This window comes from Phocoena phocoena, chromosome 15, assembly GCF_963924675.1.
Source record: "Phocoena phocoena chromosome 15, mPhoPho1.1, whole genome shotgun sequence".
NCBI lineage: Eukaryota > Metazoa > Chordata > Mammalia > Artiodactyla > Phocoenidae > Phocoena > Phocoena phocoena.
The window spans coordinates 73,305,533-73,319,960 of record NC_089233.1 but is presented as its reverse complement, the minus strand read 5'-3'; the positions used below and the strand labels follow the sequence as shown (position 1 = coordinate 73,319,960).

The 14,428-nt window shown below is 52.6% G+C and overlaps 1 protein-coding gene across 1 annotated transcript in view; it reads left to right on the top strand.

Moving 5' to 3' along the window:
- Positions 1 to 13,357, top strand: part of CDH22 (cadherin 22) — a 69,608-nt gene extending 56,251 nt beyond the window's left edge. Inside the window, exons 8-11 of the mRNA XM_065892725.1 lie at positions 3,454 to 3,575; positions 3,694 to 3,811; positions 8,902 to 9,153; positions 12,061 to 13,357. Coding sequence (XP_065748797.1) covers positions 3,454 to 3,575; positions 3,694 to 3,811; positions 8,902 to 9,153; positions 12,061 to 12,629 — 1,061 coding nt within the window. The 3' untranslated portion in view covers positions 12,630 to 13,357. The remainder of the gene's footprint in view (positions 1 to 3,453; positions 3,576 to 3,693; positions 3,812 to 8,901; positions 9,154 to 12,060) is intronic.
- Positions 13,358 to 14,428: the final 1,071 nt, after the last annotated feature.

The window sequence follows — 14,428 nt, the reverse complement described above, 5'->3', positions numbered from 1 at the left end:
AAAAAAAATGGTTTTAACAAGACCTCCTTTATGGGTTGTTTTGAGGATCCAGTGATGTCATAGATAAGAAAGTTTGTTATAAACTGGAAAATCCTGCACAAAGAGGAATGTTAATTAATTGATGGATTTCTTATACTAGAAACATTGAAGTTGGTAAAAATTATGCATTATTATCAATTATTACAAATGATGCTAACTGTGATCGGGAGGGGTTTGGAGGAAGCCAATCAGAGGCGAGATGCCCGGTTGGACCTCCCCCAGCACCTGCCAGTCACCCCTAGGCAGTAGTTTGCAACACTTGCTATTGATACATATTAGATTCACCTGGAGCTGTTAAACAAACCGTCAACAGGCTTCCCTGGTGGCGCCGTGGTTGAGAGTCCGCCTGCCGATGCGGGGGACACGGGTTCCCTGCGCGTCCGGAGCCTGTGCTCCGCAACGGGAGAGGCCACAACAGTCAGAGGCCCGCGAACCGCCAAAAAAACAAAACAAAACACATCAATGACCAAGCCTTGGGCTTAGAACATTTTAAAGGCTTCCCAGGTGATCCTAATAGCCAAGCTGAAGACTGCCACGATGTCAAGGGCACGGGATGCTGACTTAGGGCTGGACCACAAGCTCTGGGGGGTCCAGACCAGCCCCCAATTCAGGGGTCTCTGGGATAAGCTCTGTAGGTGGCAACTTTGGCGACGTAGAGGCACACCTCTCCGCTGCCCTACCTCTCAGATCTAACAAATCCTCATGCCAAAAAGGATTCAGGGCCTTCCCAAGAGGTGATCCATGACATTTGAAAGGAGGAGATAGGACAACAACAAGACGGTAAGGTAAGGATGTTCTAACTAATCTTATTGTGACAAACATTGCAATATCTACATTTATTTTACACCTTAAACTTACACAGTGTTATATATCAATTACATCTCAATAAAGCTGGGGGGAAAAAAGAGGTAGGAGAGGCCCAGCAGAACCCAGAGGAATGCTATGATAATGGGGTTCTCACCAGCAGTGGACCCAACCCTCCAGCAGAGTGTCTGCCCACTGAGGATCTTATCCTACTCTGAGGTCCCCCTTCTGCATGGCCCCATAGGACCCTGTCTCTCCCTCCAGCCCCGCACCCCCCACCCGCTGCAGGGGAGGGGGCCCTGACCACCCCCTACCCTCCTTCTGCCTCAGTGGGGAGAGAGGTGCCTGATCCTGACAGTGGACCTCAACCTCCCCTCCTAAGCACCCCCCGCTGGCTGTTTAAGTTCTCTGGCAAAACACTCTTAAAAATAACAGCTCACCCGACATTCCCAGTCACGACTCCCATCTCCCACCCCCAGAAAATCCCCCACTAATCGCAGAAGCAGCAGATCTGGGTGAGCTGAGAAGATAAGGCGCCCCTGCCTAAGGGGAGCTCCAGAGGGGAGTCGGGGGCTGAGTTAATTAAGGACTGGCCCCTCCCCCCGCTTCCTTTCCCTGACCCCTGCAGGAGGTGGCTGCACCTGCCTCCCAATCTCCATTTCTCTTTTTATCAACACAGGAGAAGCTGCAGTCGGCATCCAGTGGGGCCCTGAGTCCAGAGAAGGAAGCAGCCGCCCAGCCCCGACTTGCCCCCAAAACTCATGGCATTCCTGGCTGCCTGGAAGCTTCCAGGCTGCCCCCAAAATAGCTCCCTGTCAGCCGGGTCAGAGACCCAGCCATCAGGTCACTGCTTGGAAGCGGGTAGTTTCCTCTCCCAGGGACGTCCTTGATTTCACTGGCGGGTAGAACATGTCAGTAATGAACTCATGGCTAAGATAGCCAAGGACAGGGCACCAATGAACACTCAGGGGTCTGGGTGGGGGGCTATAAGGGGCCAGCATTCAGGGTGCTTCTCGGATGAGGTATCCCAACAGCCTAGAGTCACTGAATGTCATTCAAGGATATCTGTTGATTTAACAAATCCTTATGTAACACTTATGTGCTATGTACACAGTTTTAAGTGCTTTGCACCTATTAACTCAGTTTGTCCTCTTAACCAACCTGCTACTAGTAGCCCCATTTTGTAGGTAAGAAAACTGAGGCACAGAGAGCTCAAGTGACCTGGCATGGATCACACAGCTACTAAGTGACAGAGTTGAGATTGGAACCACTTGGCTCCCAAGTCCTTGCTCTTAATCTGTATGTGCTGTTCATTTTCCAGGTGTGGAAACTGATACCAGAGCGGGAAAAGTTTTACCCAAGGTCAAACACTGTGTCAGAGACAGAGCCATGCCTGAAATTCAAGACTCTTTCTGTCTAAATGTTTCCAGGCTTCATTCATTCATTCAACAAATCTATTAGAACCAGCTCTATGCCACATCCCACAATGCTGGGGACCCAGGGATTAATACAACAGAGGCCTTGACCTCAAAGACATTGCAGTTGGAGGAGTGGGGACTTTGTAGCTTTGCTGAGGACCTTGGCAAAGACCCACCTCCAGTGGACTTGTCTTGCCCTCTCATGATCAGGTCTTAAAAGAGCAGAGACAGCTTTAGTTGTCAGCTGATCAATTCTTTAAACTTTAGCATGTTTTTTAGTTTCCCTTATGCAATATGGGGATAGAAATTGTACCAAACCATAGGATTTCTGCAAGGATACCTGAAATAATGGATATGGATACTCCAGGAGAAATCTGTGCACCCCACGGTGATGGAATGGAGGTGGCAATGTTGATTGTAGTGTTGTTGGAGGTGAGAGTGGGGGGTGGTGATGTGATAGTGATGTGGGTGATGATGGCGGGGGTCATGGTAGTATTGGTGGGGCCGGTAATGGAAGTTGTGGTGGAGATAGTGAATGATTGGTGATGATGGTGGCCACAGGGGGGTGATGGTGGTGGTAAGGGTGGTGAGAGTGATGGCCTTAGTGTTTGTGATGATGGTAGAGATGAGGAAGGTGGTATTAGTCAATGCAGTGGTGGTGGCGGCAGCGATAATTCTAGTGGTGATGGCAACAAAGGAGTGGTGATGGCATTGGTGACGGTGATAGTGGTGAGGATGGTGATGGTGGTACTGATAGTTATGTTGGTAGAGGTGGCAATAATAATGCTAATGGTGGTGATGGTTTAATGGTAGTAGTGGTACTGGTGATGGTGATGGTGATGGTGAAGGTAGTAACGGTGGAGACGGTGACGGTGTTGGTGATGGTGATGGAGGTTGTGGCGATGATGCCAGTGGTACCAGTGCTAATGGCCGTGGTGGTGGTGGCAATAGTGACAGTAATGGCGATGGTTACAGTGGTGGTCTAATGGTGGTGATGATGATAGCAATGGTGGTGGTGGTGATGACCCAGTTAGCCAGACATCCTTGGTCCTGGTCCTAATATGAGCTTGATCAACCCACAGATCTCTCAGTGTGACCTCACTGCCTACTCTTGTCCTAGCAGTAGATGGGGGGGGGGTGTCTAAATCTCACACTTGATGCCTCCCACCCTACGGCTGTGCTCTTGTTACAGACAATCATGCCCAGCTATCCCGGGCATCCCTAAGGATCCGAATCCTGGATGTGAACGACAATCCCCCAGAGCTGGCCACACCCTACGAGGCAGACGTGTGTGAGGATGCCGAGCCAGGCCAGGTAGCACTGAAGGGTTGGGGACTGGGGGTCGGTGTCAGGGCTGGCCAGGACACCCTCTACTCAAGCCCAGAGTGGGCTTGGCCTCACCTCAGCCCCCTGCCCCCTCCTCACCCTTCAGCTCATCCAGACCATCAGTGTGGTAGACAGAGACGAGCCCCAGAGCGGGCACCGCTTCTACTTCCGCCTGGTGCCTGAAGCTCCCAGCAGCCCTCATTTCTCTCTGCTCAACATCCAAGGTGAGTTATCTCAGAACAACCGAATCCTAGGATCCATGGAGGGAGGGGCTTAGCCTCCCCAGCCCCTTCCCATACTACAGAGGCGCCCAGAGGGCCAGTGGTGGTCCAAGATCACACAGAAAGTCTGAGCCAAGCTGGAGATGTTACCCAGCCTGCGAGCCAGACCCTGAAGAACAAGCAGGAGGTGGGTTGGCTGAGTGGAGGAGGGCTTCCCAAGGATAGAGAATGGTAGATGGAAAGGTATAGAGAGGGAATACATGAGGAGTGGGGCGGTGGCCCAGCATCCAGGGTGGAAAGAGCCCCTGATCTAAGTGAAGACTGGAATAAGCCACACGCACACACTCCCACCTCTCCGTTTACAAAGTGCTTTATCCCACTCGCATTTCTCTTTACATCCTCACGGTCACCTTGGGAGGTGGTTTTCTTACCCCTCCCCCCATTGTGCAGGTGATGAGACTCTAAGAGGATAAGGGACCTACCCAGGGTCATATAGGGAGTCAGTGGTGAGGCTGGGACTCAAACCCACACCTATCTCACGAGCAATCTTCACGAGTCTGGACTTTGTTCTATTCAGTGCTGGACCCTGGGTGCCTGGCACATAGTAGGTATTCAAAAATATGTGTTAGGGAATTCCCTGGCAGTCCACTGGTTAGGACTCCAAGCTTCCACTGCAGGGGGCACGGGTTTGATCCCTGATCGGGGAACTAAGATCCCGCAAGCCACACGGCGTGGCCAGAGAAAAACGTATAAACAAAAACGTGTTAGACAAAACAGGAGGAAATAAAGCAAGGCAAGAGTAGAAGCTGTTTTAAATAAGGTGATCTAGGAAGGCCTCTCTGAAGGAATCAATAGTGAGTAGGGATCTAAAGGAAGTGAGGGGGCGAATGATCCAAGTGCAAGAAACAGCAAGTGCAAAGACCCTGAGGTGGGAACAGGCTTGGGACGTTCAAGACCTGCATAGTTGGGGTGAGTGAGTGACAGGACTGGAGGAGATGCAGTCAGAGAGGTACTAGGGGCCGGATCATGTGGGTTCCTTCTGATCCTGTTCCAGGTCTGGTATCACCCCCAAGACCTTGACACCCCTTCCCTCAGTGGCTTCTGAAGCCAGACCCATCCGTATTTCCAGGAGTAATATTAAAAATATTTAACAACCAGCGCAGCTCAGATAATCAATCAGAAAGGACCCTGATCATAAATAATCTGGAGTAGGACCATGGAGCCTCTGCTGAGCCAGGCTTGAACCCCTTAGTGACTCGATCGTGTTAAAGTTGGGGGTGTGCTTGAGGGAGAGGCTGAGGCAGCAGGGAAGGACTTGGGGGACTCAGAGTCATGGCTATTTAAACCTTTCTGGAAGTAGTTCAGTATTTTAACAACTCTAACGACTAGTGCTGCCCTGATTGCTCACTATGGCAGTGGTACCCCAAGCTGAGCGCCGGAGACACAAATAGCCCTGGACTGACCTCACCAAGTTCACAATCTTTCCAACCCAAGGGGCCTGACGTTCTGCCCCAACTGCCTGTCTTTGACGGGGGGTGGGGGCTGGGGGCTGGGTTGGCCACCAGGGCTCCCATCCGGCGCTGAGGCCGGCACTCCCAGGAAAGGGCTCCTCCTCCAGTCCCCCGGCCCCTCCCACGGTGTGCCAAGCCCCCTCCTCCTCACCATATAAATAGCCCAGTTGACAAACGGCTACCCCAACCCATCTGTTTCTTTGTACAAATTTGTAGCCAGTTTGGAAACGTGATTTATAAATATTGCTTTTGCAGCCAGGATTGACACTGATGTATGTCAGGCCAGATGGATGAATGCAGTGCTGGGCGCAGATCCTGCCTAGAAGGGTGGGGTTGGGGCCTGGGGTGGCCACTGGCTTCCCCAAATGAAGCCAGCTGCTGCCCAGGAGGGCAGCTGAGAGGGAAAGGCATGGTGCTCAGGGATTTCCTCTTATGGGGTGAAAGAGTAGCAGGAACCAGAGCTCTCCAGACATATGGTTCCATGACCAAAGACAGCAACCCTGAGAAACAAATATGTCCTCTCCTCTCCTCTGTTCTTGCTTGGGAATTAGAGGCTGAGTCAGAGCCATCCACTCATTTTTCAAATCTGTCCACTTCTCTGTGCCTCCACTACCACTCTTTTTTTTTTTTTTTTTTCCACTACCACTCTTATTTCACATCTAGAACACACAGTAGCTTCCTAACTGGTCTTCCACATCCACTGTTGTATTTTAGATTAGAGGCTCCCTTGCTTAGAAGGTAGGCTTAGCAAAGGCAGGGACCATGTCTGTCTTGTTCATTGCTGTATCCTTAGGGGCTAGAGTAATCCTGACCTATAGAGGGTGTTTAATTAGTATTCGCTATTAAATAGATGGATGATATGTCACTAGGTTGCTTCTTTGCCCATCAATCGATGGTCTCCTGTTGCCTTTAAGAAAATAACCCAATTCCTTACCATGGCCTCTAAGACTCTCTATTATGAGCCCCTGCCTCCCCCTCCAGCCTCTTCTTGACTCGCTCTAGTCATCATCCTTATCCCTCCAGCCGCAAAGGACTGCTCTCAGTTCCCTGAGTTCCTATGCCTCTTCTAACCTCAGGACCTTTGCATGGACTATTCCCTCCCCTAGAATTCATTGTTCAGGGCTCACAATAATATCATTTCTTCCAAAAAGTTCTCCCTGGTCCCCCAGACTGGTCAGATCCTCTGTTAGATGCTCTTCCTATACTTTGCCTTCTTAGCACTCACCATCGTTTGCGTACACTAAATTGTGAGTTTATTTGATTAACCTTTGTCTCTCGCATCAGAATATAAGGCCAGATCCAGGACTATGGTTGATTTAGCTCCCCATTATTCCCCACCCCCCCATGACTAGCATGGTGCCAAGCACAGACTAGTTACTCAATAAAGATTTATCGGATGGATGGATGATTCGATGGGTGGTTGGAAAAGGTAGCTGTGCCACCGATTCACGGGATAAATTCAGACAAGCCCCTTCTCTCTGAGCCTCAACTTCCATGTATGTAAAATGGGAATAATGTTACAACTCTTGGTGGTTGTGAGGATTAAACATTTCTGTGTATTTAAAGTATCTACCCAGTCCTCGATACATAAGAAGTATGCAGCCAATGCAAAGGAGTCCCACACCATTCCTTCTTTTCCTCATCTTGCCCTTGAGCCTTTCTTTCCCAGGGGGAGGCAGATGTTGTCACAGCTGGAGTTGACTCACCCTTTGGCAGGAGGGCTAGAGTTCAAGCCGGAGCTTGAGGAGCTGACCCAGGACCACCAGTTACCCTGAAAGATGTGGTTCATTCAAGCATCATTCTTCAAGGCTGGCTCAGTGCCAGGGAAAAGACAGGCACACGCTACCTTAACACAGCATGACAAGTGCTGTAACAGAAGTGTGCGTGGCACCTGCAGTCAGAGCAGGGAGGGGGAAGCCATAAATCCTTCCTTCCCGGGGAAGCGTAGAAAGGAGGCCACAGAAAAGAGGTGACATTTAGCTGGAGCATGACGGATGAGGAATTCGCCCAGGCAAGAAAGTGGAGAGGGTGTTCCAGCTAGCAGGAACTTAGTGAAAAAAGGCAGGGCAGCCTAGACAGAGCGCGGGCGTGGGGTGTAGCACGTGGGGGTGGGGCATGAAAAAATTAACAACCAGCACTCATGGAGCATTTCTATGTGTTAGGAACTGTTCTAAGGGTTATGTGCTAATTACACTGTTTAATCCTCACACCTACGTGATGCTATTTTCCTCCATTTCGGATGAGGAAACTGAGATCCAGGGAAGCTAAATGAGTTTCCCAAGCTAGTAAATGACCAACTCAGCATTAGTTATTAACATTTTAATGGAAATTTTCAAAGATGTATACAAGTAGATAAAATAACACAATGAACTCCTATGTGCCCATCACATGAGCTTTAACCCATGACCGGTCTTGTTTCAGCTGGACCTCCAGTCCACTTCACAGGTGTGCCCAAGGTCACAAGTCGGCCCTTCCAAGGGCTCTTCTTCCTGCATTGTGTTCATGGTGGGGAAGGCCAGGCAGGCGCACTGAATTGGGGGCTGCAGGGAAGAGGCTGAGCTAACTGGGACCGCAAAGCTGGGGAAGGGACCCAGGCTGTCAAAATCTGAGGTCAGGGAGACCAGCCTGAAGCCTGCGAGGGCAGAGAGGACTCAGGAGGGAGGCCTGGGCCCCCAGCGGGAAGCGGGACCCCTTTTGTGGAGCTGGCTGTCAAGGATGGGAGCAGCAGGGAGCTGGGCTCTGAGTACTTCTCGACTACCGCATTGGCAGCCACCAGAATGACAGAGGGTCAGTGATGGCCTGGCCCATGCAGGAGAGGTGTGGAGGAGTCACCGGGGCGGGGGAGCCCGTGCTCTACACCCACCCCCCGAGGCACTCCCAGCACGAGGCCGAAGCAGTGCGATGAGTATGACTCATGTGAGTTCCCTGTTCCCTCTGGCCATTATGCATCAAAAGGAAAGAGACTGGTGAGGTGACCTTGGTACCCTGGGGGTCCCCATCAGGCCCCAAGGGGCATGCCTCCGGCCCTCCAGGCTCAGCTCTTAAAGAGACTCCTGACAGAATGATGCCTCAGCAAAAGGCAGGTGCCAGCCCGTGTTCCCAGTCTTCTCTGATGACCCAGAGCTTGTCAGTGCCCAGGAAGCCACAACCCAAGGACCCCAGGACCCCAGGATCAGGATGCATTGGACAGCTGGGGTGGAATCTGAGAGAAAAAAAGGCTGTTGAGACAAAAGGCAAAAAAAATTTTTTTGATATAGCCAGGGACAGGACCTTGGCACCACTGGGGACAAAATCTTGGAATAGCTGAAAACAGAATTTTGAGACAGCTGAGAATAGAAGCTTAGGACAGCTAAGGACAGAATTGAGGGCTCTATGGCTGGGGACAGGACCTTCAGGCAGCTGGGGGCAGAATTTGGGGAGAGTCGGTAACAGAATTTTAGGAGATCAGGGAATAGACCCGTGGGTCAGCTGGGAGACAGTAGCTGGGGGCGGAGTGAGGCAAATCCCGAGGTGGAATTGGGAGGTGACTGGGGCGGGGGAGGCCGAACCCAAGTCACACACCACTCCGTTTCTTCGAAGCAGACAATACAGCCGCGGTGCACACGCAGCACATGGGCTTCAACCGGCAGGAGCAGGACGTGTTCTTCCTGCCCATCCTGGTGGTGGACAGCGGGCCGCCCACGCTGAGCAGCACGGGGACACTCACCATCCGCATCTGTGGCTGCGACAGCTCCGGCGCCATCCAGTCCTGCAACACCACGGCCTTTGTCGTGGCCACGTCCCTCAGCCCCGGAGCCCTCATCGCCCTCTTGGTCTGTGTCCTCATCCTGGTCGGTAAGTCCACCAAGAGCCAGCCCCCCCGCCCGACTGGCCCCCATCCTTGGGCCCTGGATGTCCTTTCTGAGGTGCCCCCATGGGGGTCTCACTTTCCCTCCCCATCCTAGGAAGGGCTGGCTTGATTGATGTCCAGGTTCTAACCCGCAGCTCCTACGAGAAGTCTCCTAAGTACGGAGCAGCCCTACCACCAACTCCAGAAGGTGTCAGCCCCCAGCTGAGACTAAGTTCATGCTGGCCAACCCTCTACATGGCCCAAAGTCTCTCTAATTTTGAAAAACCAAGCCTATTTTTTAAAATTCTCTCATGTCTATTGTCCTATCTTAGTCTTTATGTAGTACTTTTAGTAAAAAAAGGGCTCTTGTGAACCTCAGAACCCCTCAGCCAGATGTGTCATCCCCATTTTTGAGATGACAAAACTGAGGCTCAGATCGTTAAGTGGCTCGCAAAAGGGGACCCAGTTCATCTTCTGACTTGAAATCAGGTCTTTTCACCCTGTGTTCCCTGCTCCTTTAACTACCCCACCTGCTAGGAATCTAAACTGGGGGCAAAACTTTGGGGCAGCTGGAGTAAAATCTTAAGACACTTGGGGGCAAAATCTCCTTGGGTATCAGTTCCACCAGCAGCCGGTTGAACCCCCCAGAGTGTCCCCAGGGAAGAGGTCAATTTTTCAGGAGCTAAACTGGATTCAGGTGGCCACAATGCCGCCTCTCACTGTTAAAGCAGAAAGGCCTCACCTCTGTCCTGACTACTGGACGACAACCAGAGCTGGAGGAACTCAAGGAAGGGCCAGACGGCAGGTCCCAGGTTTGCTCAGTTCCCTGGGAGATTCAGCTGCCTCCCACGCCTCACCACCCACCCCTGGGACCTGCAGAGGTCCTGGGCAGGCCCCTCCTAGCTGGGAGGCGCCCCCCTCCTCTCCACTCCCCAGCCCGTGGCTCAGAAACCCTTTTTCCAGAGGATGCACTTTACAGCGGTTTCATTTTCCGAGGCAGTGCAAACAAATTTCTGCCTAATTGCCCACAAACGAAGAAAGTGCACATCAGTGCTCTAAAGGTGACGGGCGGAATCACTGATCAGGCCTGGCACATCTGTCTCCTGCCGCCCGCGCTTCCCACCATCTGCTCTCACGGGCATCCCCCTCCGCAGCTCCCGGCCTCCAGCTTCAGAAGCCGACCATCCATCTTTCCCACTTCTCTCCTGACACCTTTCCTCCCTCCCAACCTGTCCCTGGATCCCACCTCCTTCCCTGTCATGATCCACCTTGTTAGGTCGTGAGCCAGCACCCTGCCCCATGGCCCTCGCAGCTGGTTCTGCCCACTGGCCTGGCCTGAGCTGTTTGGAGCTGCAAGAAGAATCCAGTGCCTGAGAGGATACCCAACACATGTCTGTCCATCCATCCACCCACCTATCCATTTAATTCTCTCATTTGCTCATCGGTTCCTAATTTATCCGTCCAGTGAGTACCCCCACCCATGTGCTAAATTATTCTAGGCACTGGGATTCATCAGTGAATGAAAGATACAAAAAGCCCTGAGTAACTGGAAAGTTGGGGTTGCCATCGCTGAGACTGGGAGACTGAGGGTGGGAAGGGGGAAAGATTATTCTTTCAAATTTGGACACATTAAGTTTGAGATTCTCCTGGTCAACCCCGAGGACTTGCTAGAGAGGAAACTGGATGTACAATCTAGATTTCAGGGGAGAAGTCCAGGCTGGAGGCCGCAATATGGGAGTTGTCAGCCTCTAAATGGAATTTAAAGCCACGAGACAAGGAAAGCGACAAGAGAGGGGGTGTGGAAAAAAGACCAAGGACTGAGTCTTGGGACATCTGATGTTAAGAAGTCAGAGAGGAGAGGAGAAGAGAAGCTTGCTTATAAGGTTGAGAACGAGTTATCAGTGAGGTGGGAGGAGGAAGAGTATGCAGAGTCCTGGAAGGCAAGTGAAGAAAGCCAAAAAAACCTGCTCATCCTTGCATCACCCAGGTCTCCATCCAATTCTTCATTCAGTCATTCATTCAACAAGCATGGTTCTCTTGCTTACTGCATGCCAGGCACCACTCTAGGGGAACGTTCCCCAGGTCCCGGAGGGCAGTTCACAGTGTGTATTTTGAGGCGGGGTGAGACTGAATCTTAACATGGCAGGCTCTGTGCTATGAATGAGCAGTGACTTTCAAACCTGAGCTGCCTGGGCATTACCTGCAGGCCTTATTGAAACGGACTGCTGGGCCCCACCCAGTAGATCTAGGACAGGACCTGAGAATTTGCATTTCTAACAAGTTCGCAGGAGATGCTGATGCTGGTCCAGGGTCCGAACCAGGGTGATAGAGAGGAACCCCTCATCAGGGGAGCTTAGAGGTGATATCCTGAACCCGGCCTTGAGCTCTCAGGGAAGGGCTCCTGCAGGAGATATCTGGACCAGAGACCCAGAGGGCGAATAGGGTGATCAGGGCTTCTGGAGTGGACAGAGGAGGGCAAGGGTGAAAGAGAGGTCAGGGTCTAGGACATTTCACTCCCCCCAGACCTCAGCTGCCCCATTCCCATCGCCACCCCCCAGCACCCAGAGACCTCAGGGGGATGTATCTCTTCATAGAGTTAAGGATGGAGACCTCAGAGTTTGGGTCCAGCCCTCAACACCCATGAAATCTCTTAACACTGCTCTCTGTCCCCACCCCACCCCCAGTGGTGGCATAGGCTTGATTTGCACACCTCCCAAGATGGGCAGCTCACTACCTATCCAGATAGCCAGCTACAGTCTGACTGTGAGAAAGGTATTGTTGCACAGAAATCTAGGAAATTTGCATGAGCATTTAGGCTGAGCCAGCTCTGCAGGGGAGGAGGGAAAGGGTGGTCCCCGGACTGCCCTGGGGGGGGCGCTGCCCTCACGCGCCCCCTTCTGTCTCCCGCGCAGTGCTGGTGCTGCTGATACTCACCCTCAGGCGCCACCACAAGAGCCACCTGAGCTCGGACGAGGACGAGGACATGCGGGACAACGTCATCAAATACAACGACGAGGGGGGCGGCGAGCAGGACACCGAAGCCTACGACATGTCGGCACTGCGAAGCCTCTACGACTTCGGCGAGCTCAAGGGCGGCGGCGACGGCGGCGGCGGCGGCGGCGGCGGCGTGGGCCCGGGCGGGGACCCGGGGAGCCCCCCGCAGGCCCGTCTGCCTTCGGAGCATCACTCGCTGCCGCAGGGGCCGCCGAGCCCCGAGCCGGACTTCTCGGTGTTCAGGGACTTCATCAGCCGCAAGGTGGCGCTTGCGGACGGGGACCTGTCGGTGCCGCCCTACGACGCCTTCCAGACCTACGCCTTCGAGGGCGCGGACTCGCCAGCCGCCTCGCTCAGCTCGCTGCACAGCGGCTCGTCGGGCTCCGAGCAGGACTTTGCCTATCTCAGCAGCTGGGGTCCCCGCTTCCGGCCCCTGGCCGCCCTCTACGCCGGCCACCTCCCAGAAGGCGAGGCCCCGGCCTCCTAGCCCGCCCTCCCTGCAGCCCAGGACCCAACTGGACCCCAGGACAAAGCACGTCCCCTGCTCACCCCCTTCCCCCAACCCTCCCAGGGCGGCGGGACAGGAGGGGGACCTTGTTCGGGCAGCGGACTCCCCGACGGCATCCCTCCCCTGGGGGGGCGGGGGGGGTTGGGCAGCTTTTGCCCAGAAGTGCGGGAATTATGACCAACATCATTAAAACTGCAGCGAGAACGGGCACTGCGTGGCTCTGGGGTTAGACAGGGAGAGAGGGTGGTGTGGATCCCTCCTGGCTTAGGGGAGAAGCTGGGGGGAGGATGCTGCAGAAGTGCCAGCCCAGGAATGCCCCATCAGAGTTAAGAGGAAAGAAGGGCTGTTCATTTACTAAGCGCCTACTCTGTGCTGGGCCTGTACAAAGACCATCTTAGTCATCACACAAACCTTGAGGTGGGGCCCTGCAGGTAACAGTTGGAGAAAGCCACCCAGAGAAGTGGCTGGGACCTGTCCAAGGACACCTTGCCAGTGTACCGTGGAGCCACAGCACTTACCGGCTACCTGGCCTTGGGCAAGTTACCTCTCTTCTCTGGGCCTCAGTTTCCTCCTGTGTCAAACGAGGCAAATAGCAGAACATACCTTGAAGAGTCTTGAGGATAAAAAGGCTTCATATGTGTCAAGTGGTTAGGACAGTGCCTGGCACATAGTAGGTGCTCAATAAATGTTAGCCTTTGATACTGTTATTATCTTTGTTTTTATTAGAAGCCCAGCATGTCTGCCTCCCAGATCTGAGCTCTCTCCCCCTTTTCCCAACATCTCCAAGGATATAGAAAACCTGACTGTTGGTGTTGCTTCTGCTCTGAGTCGGGGATAGGGACGTTCCCAGAAATTGGAGAGCCTTCCGGTGTCTCAGGCGACCCTGGAATACGACACCTGGCAGGCGTGCCAAGAGATGACAAGGTGGGCAGCTCCAGGACTTGGATGAAGTGGGAGGGTTGGTGGGAGATGGAAGGGTCAGAAGCCACTGAGTGTGATGGGGACCTTATCTGTTTGTTCTGGGAACCCAGCAGTTTCCCCATCCATGGACCCAAGTTAAGAACCCCAGGGCTAAGACTCCAGCTCTGAAACCATTTGATTATAAGATATAGGTTATTTGTCCTCCTGCCCCACACCCAAGTGATTAATTCATTCTGCATTGATTGGCTGTGAATTCCAGCTCCTGCTAGGTGAGCATCCTTCATCAAGGTTCTCAACTGCTGAAGCCTCAGTTTCCTCATCTGTAAAATGGAGCTAATGATAGCCCCTACCTTAAAGGATGTTAAGAGGCTTAAAGGAGATAAAGAATGTTAAGCTCCGATCCCAGTGCCTTCCTGCCACATTGAAAGTGCTCAATAAATAAATGCTTATTTGCCTTATTCTTTTACCCTCCCAGGGAGCATTCATTCATTCCCTCCACATTTGCCAAGGTCCAGAGATAGTCATTATGTCCTGAGTGCCTTGCCTGTATTATCTCACCTAAAGTTAGATACTGTCAGCCCCAGTTCACAGGTGAGGAAACTGAGGTTCAGAGAGTAGTAACCCGTGCAAGGTTACACAGAGCGTGAGTAGTTCCTGCCTTCCAGTAACTTCCAACCTGGGTTGGGGCAGGAGGCAGGGGGCCAGGAGCAGCCAATAACAATGCATTGGGTAAGAGTTGTAGCAGAATTAACAGAAAAAGATCCCGGAGACACGGAAGAAAGATTGAATAATTTCCAGAGGAGGTGACCCCAACTGGATCTTGAAGAATGAGTATGAGATGTTCGAGATGGCCAAGC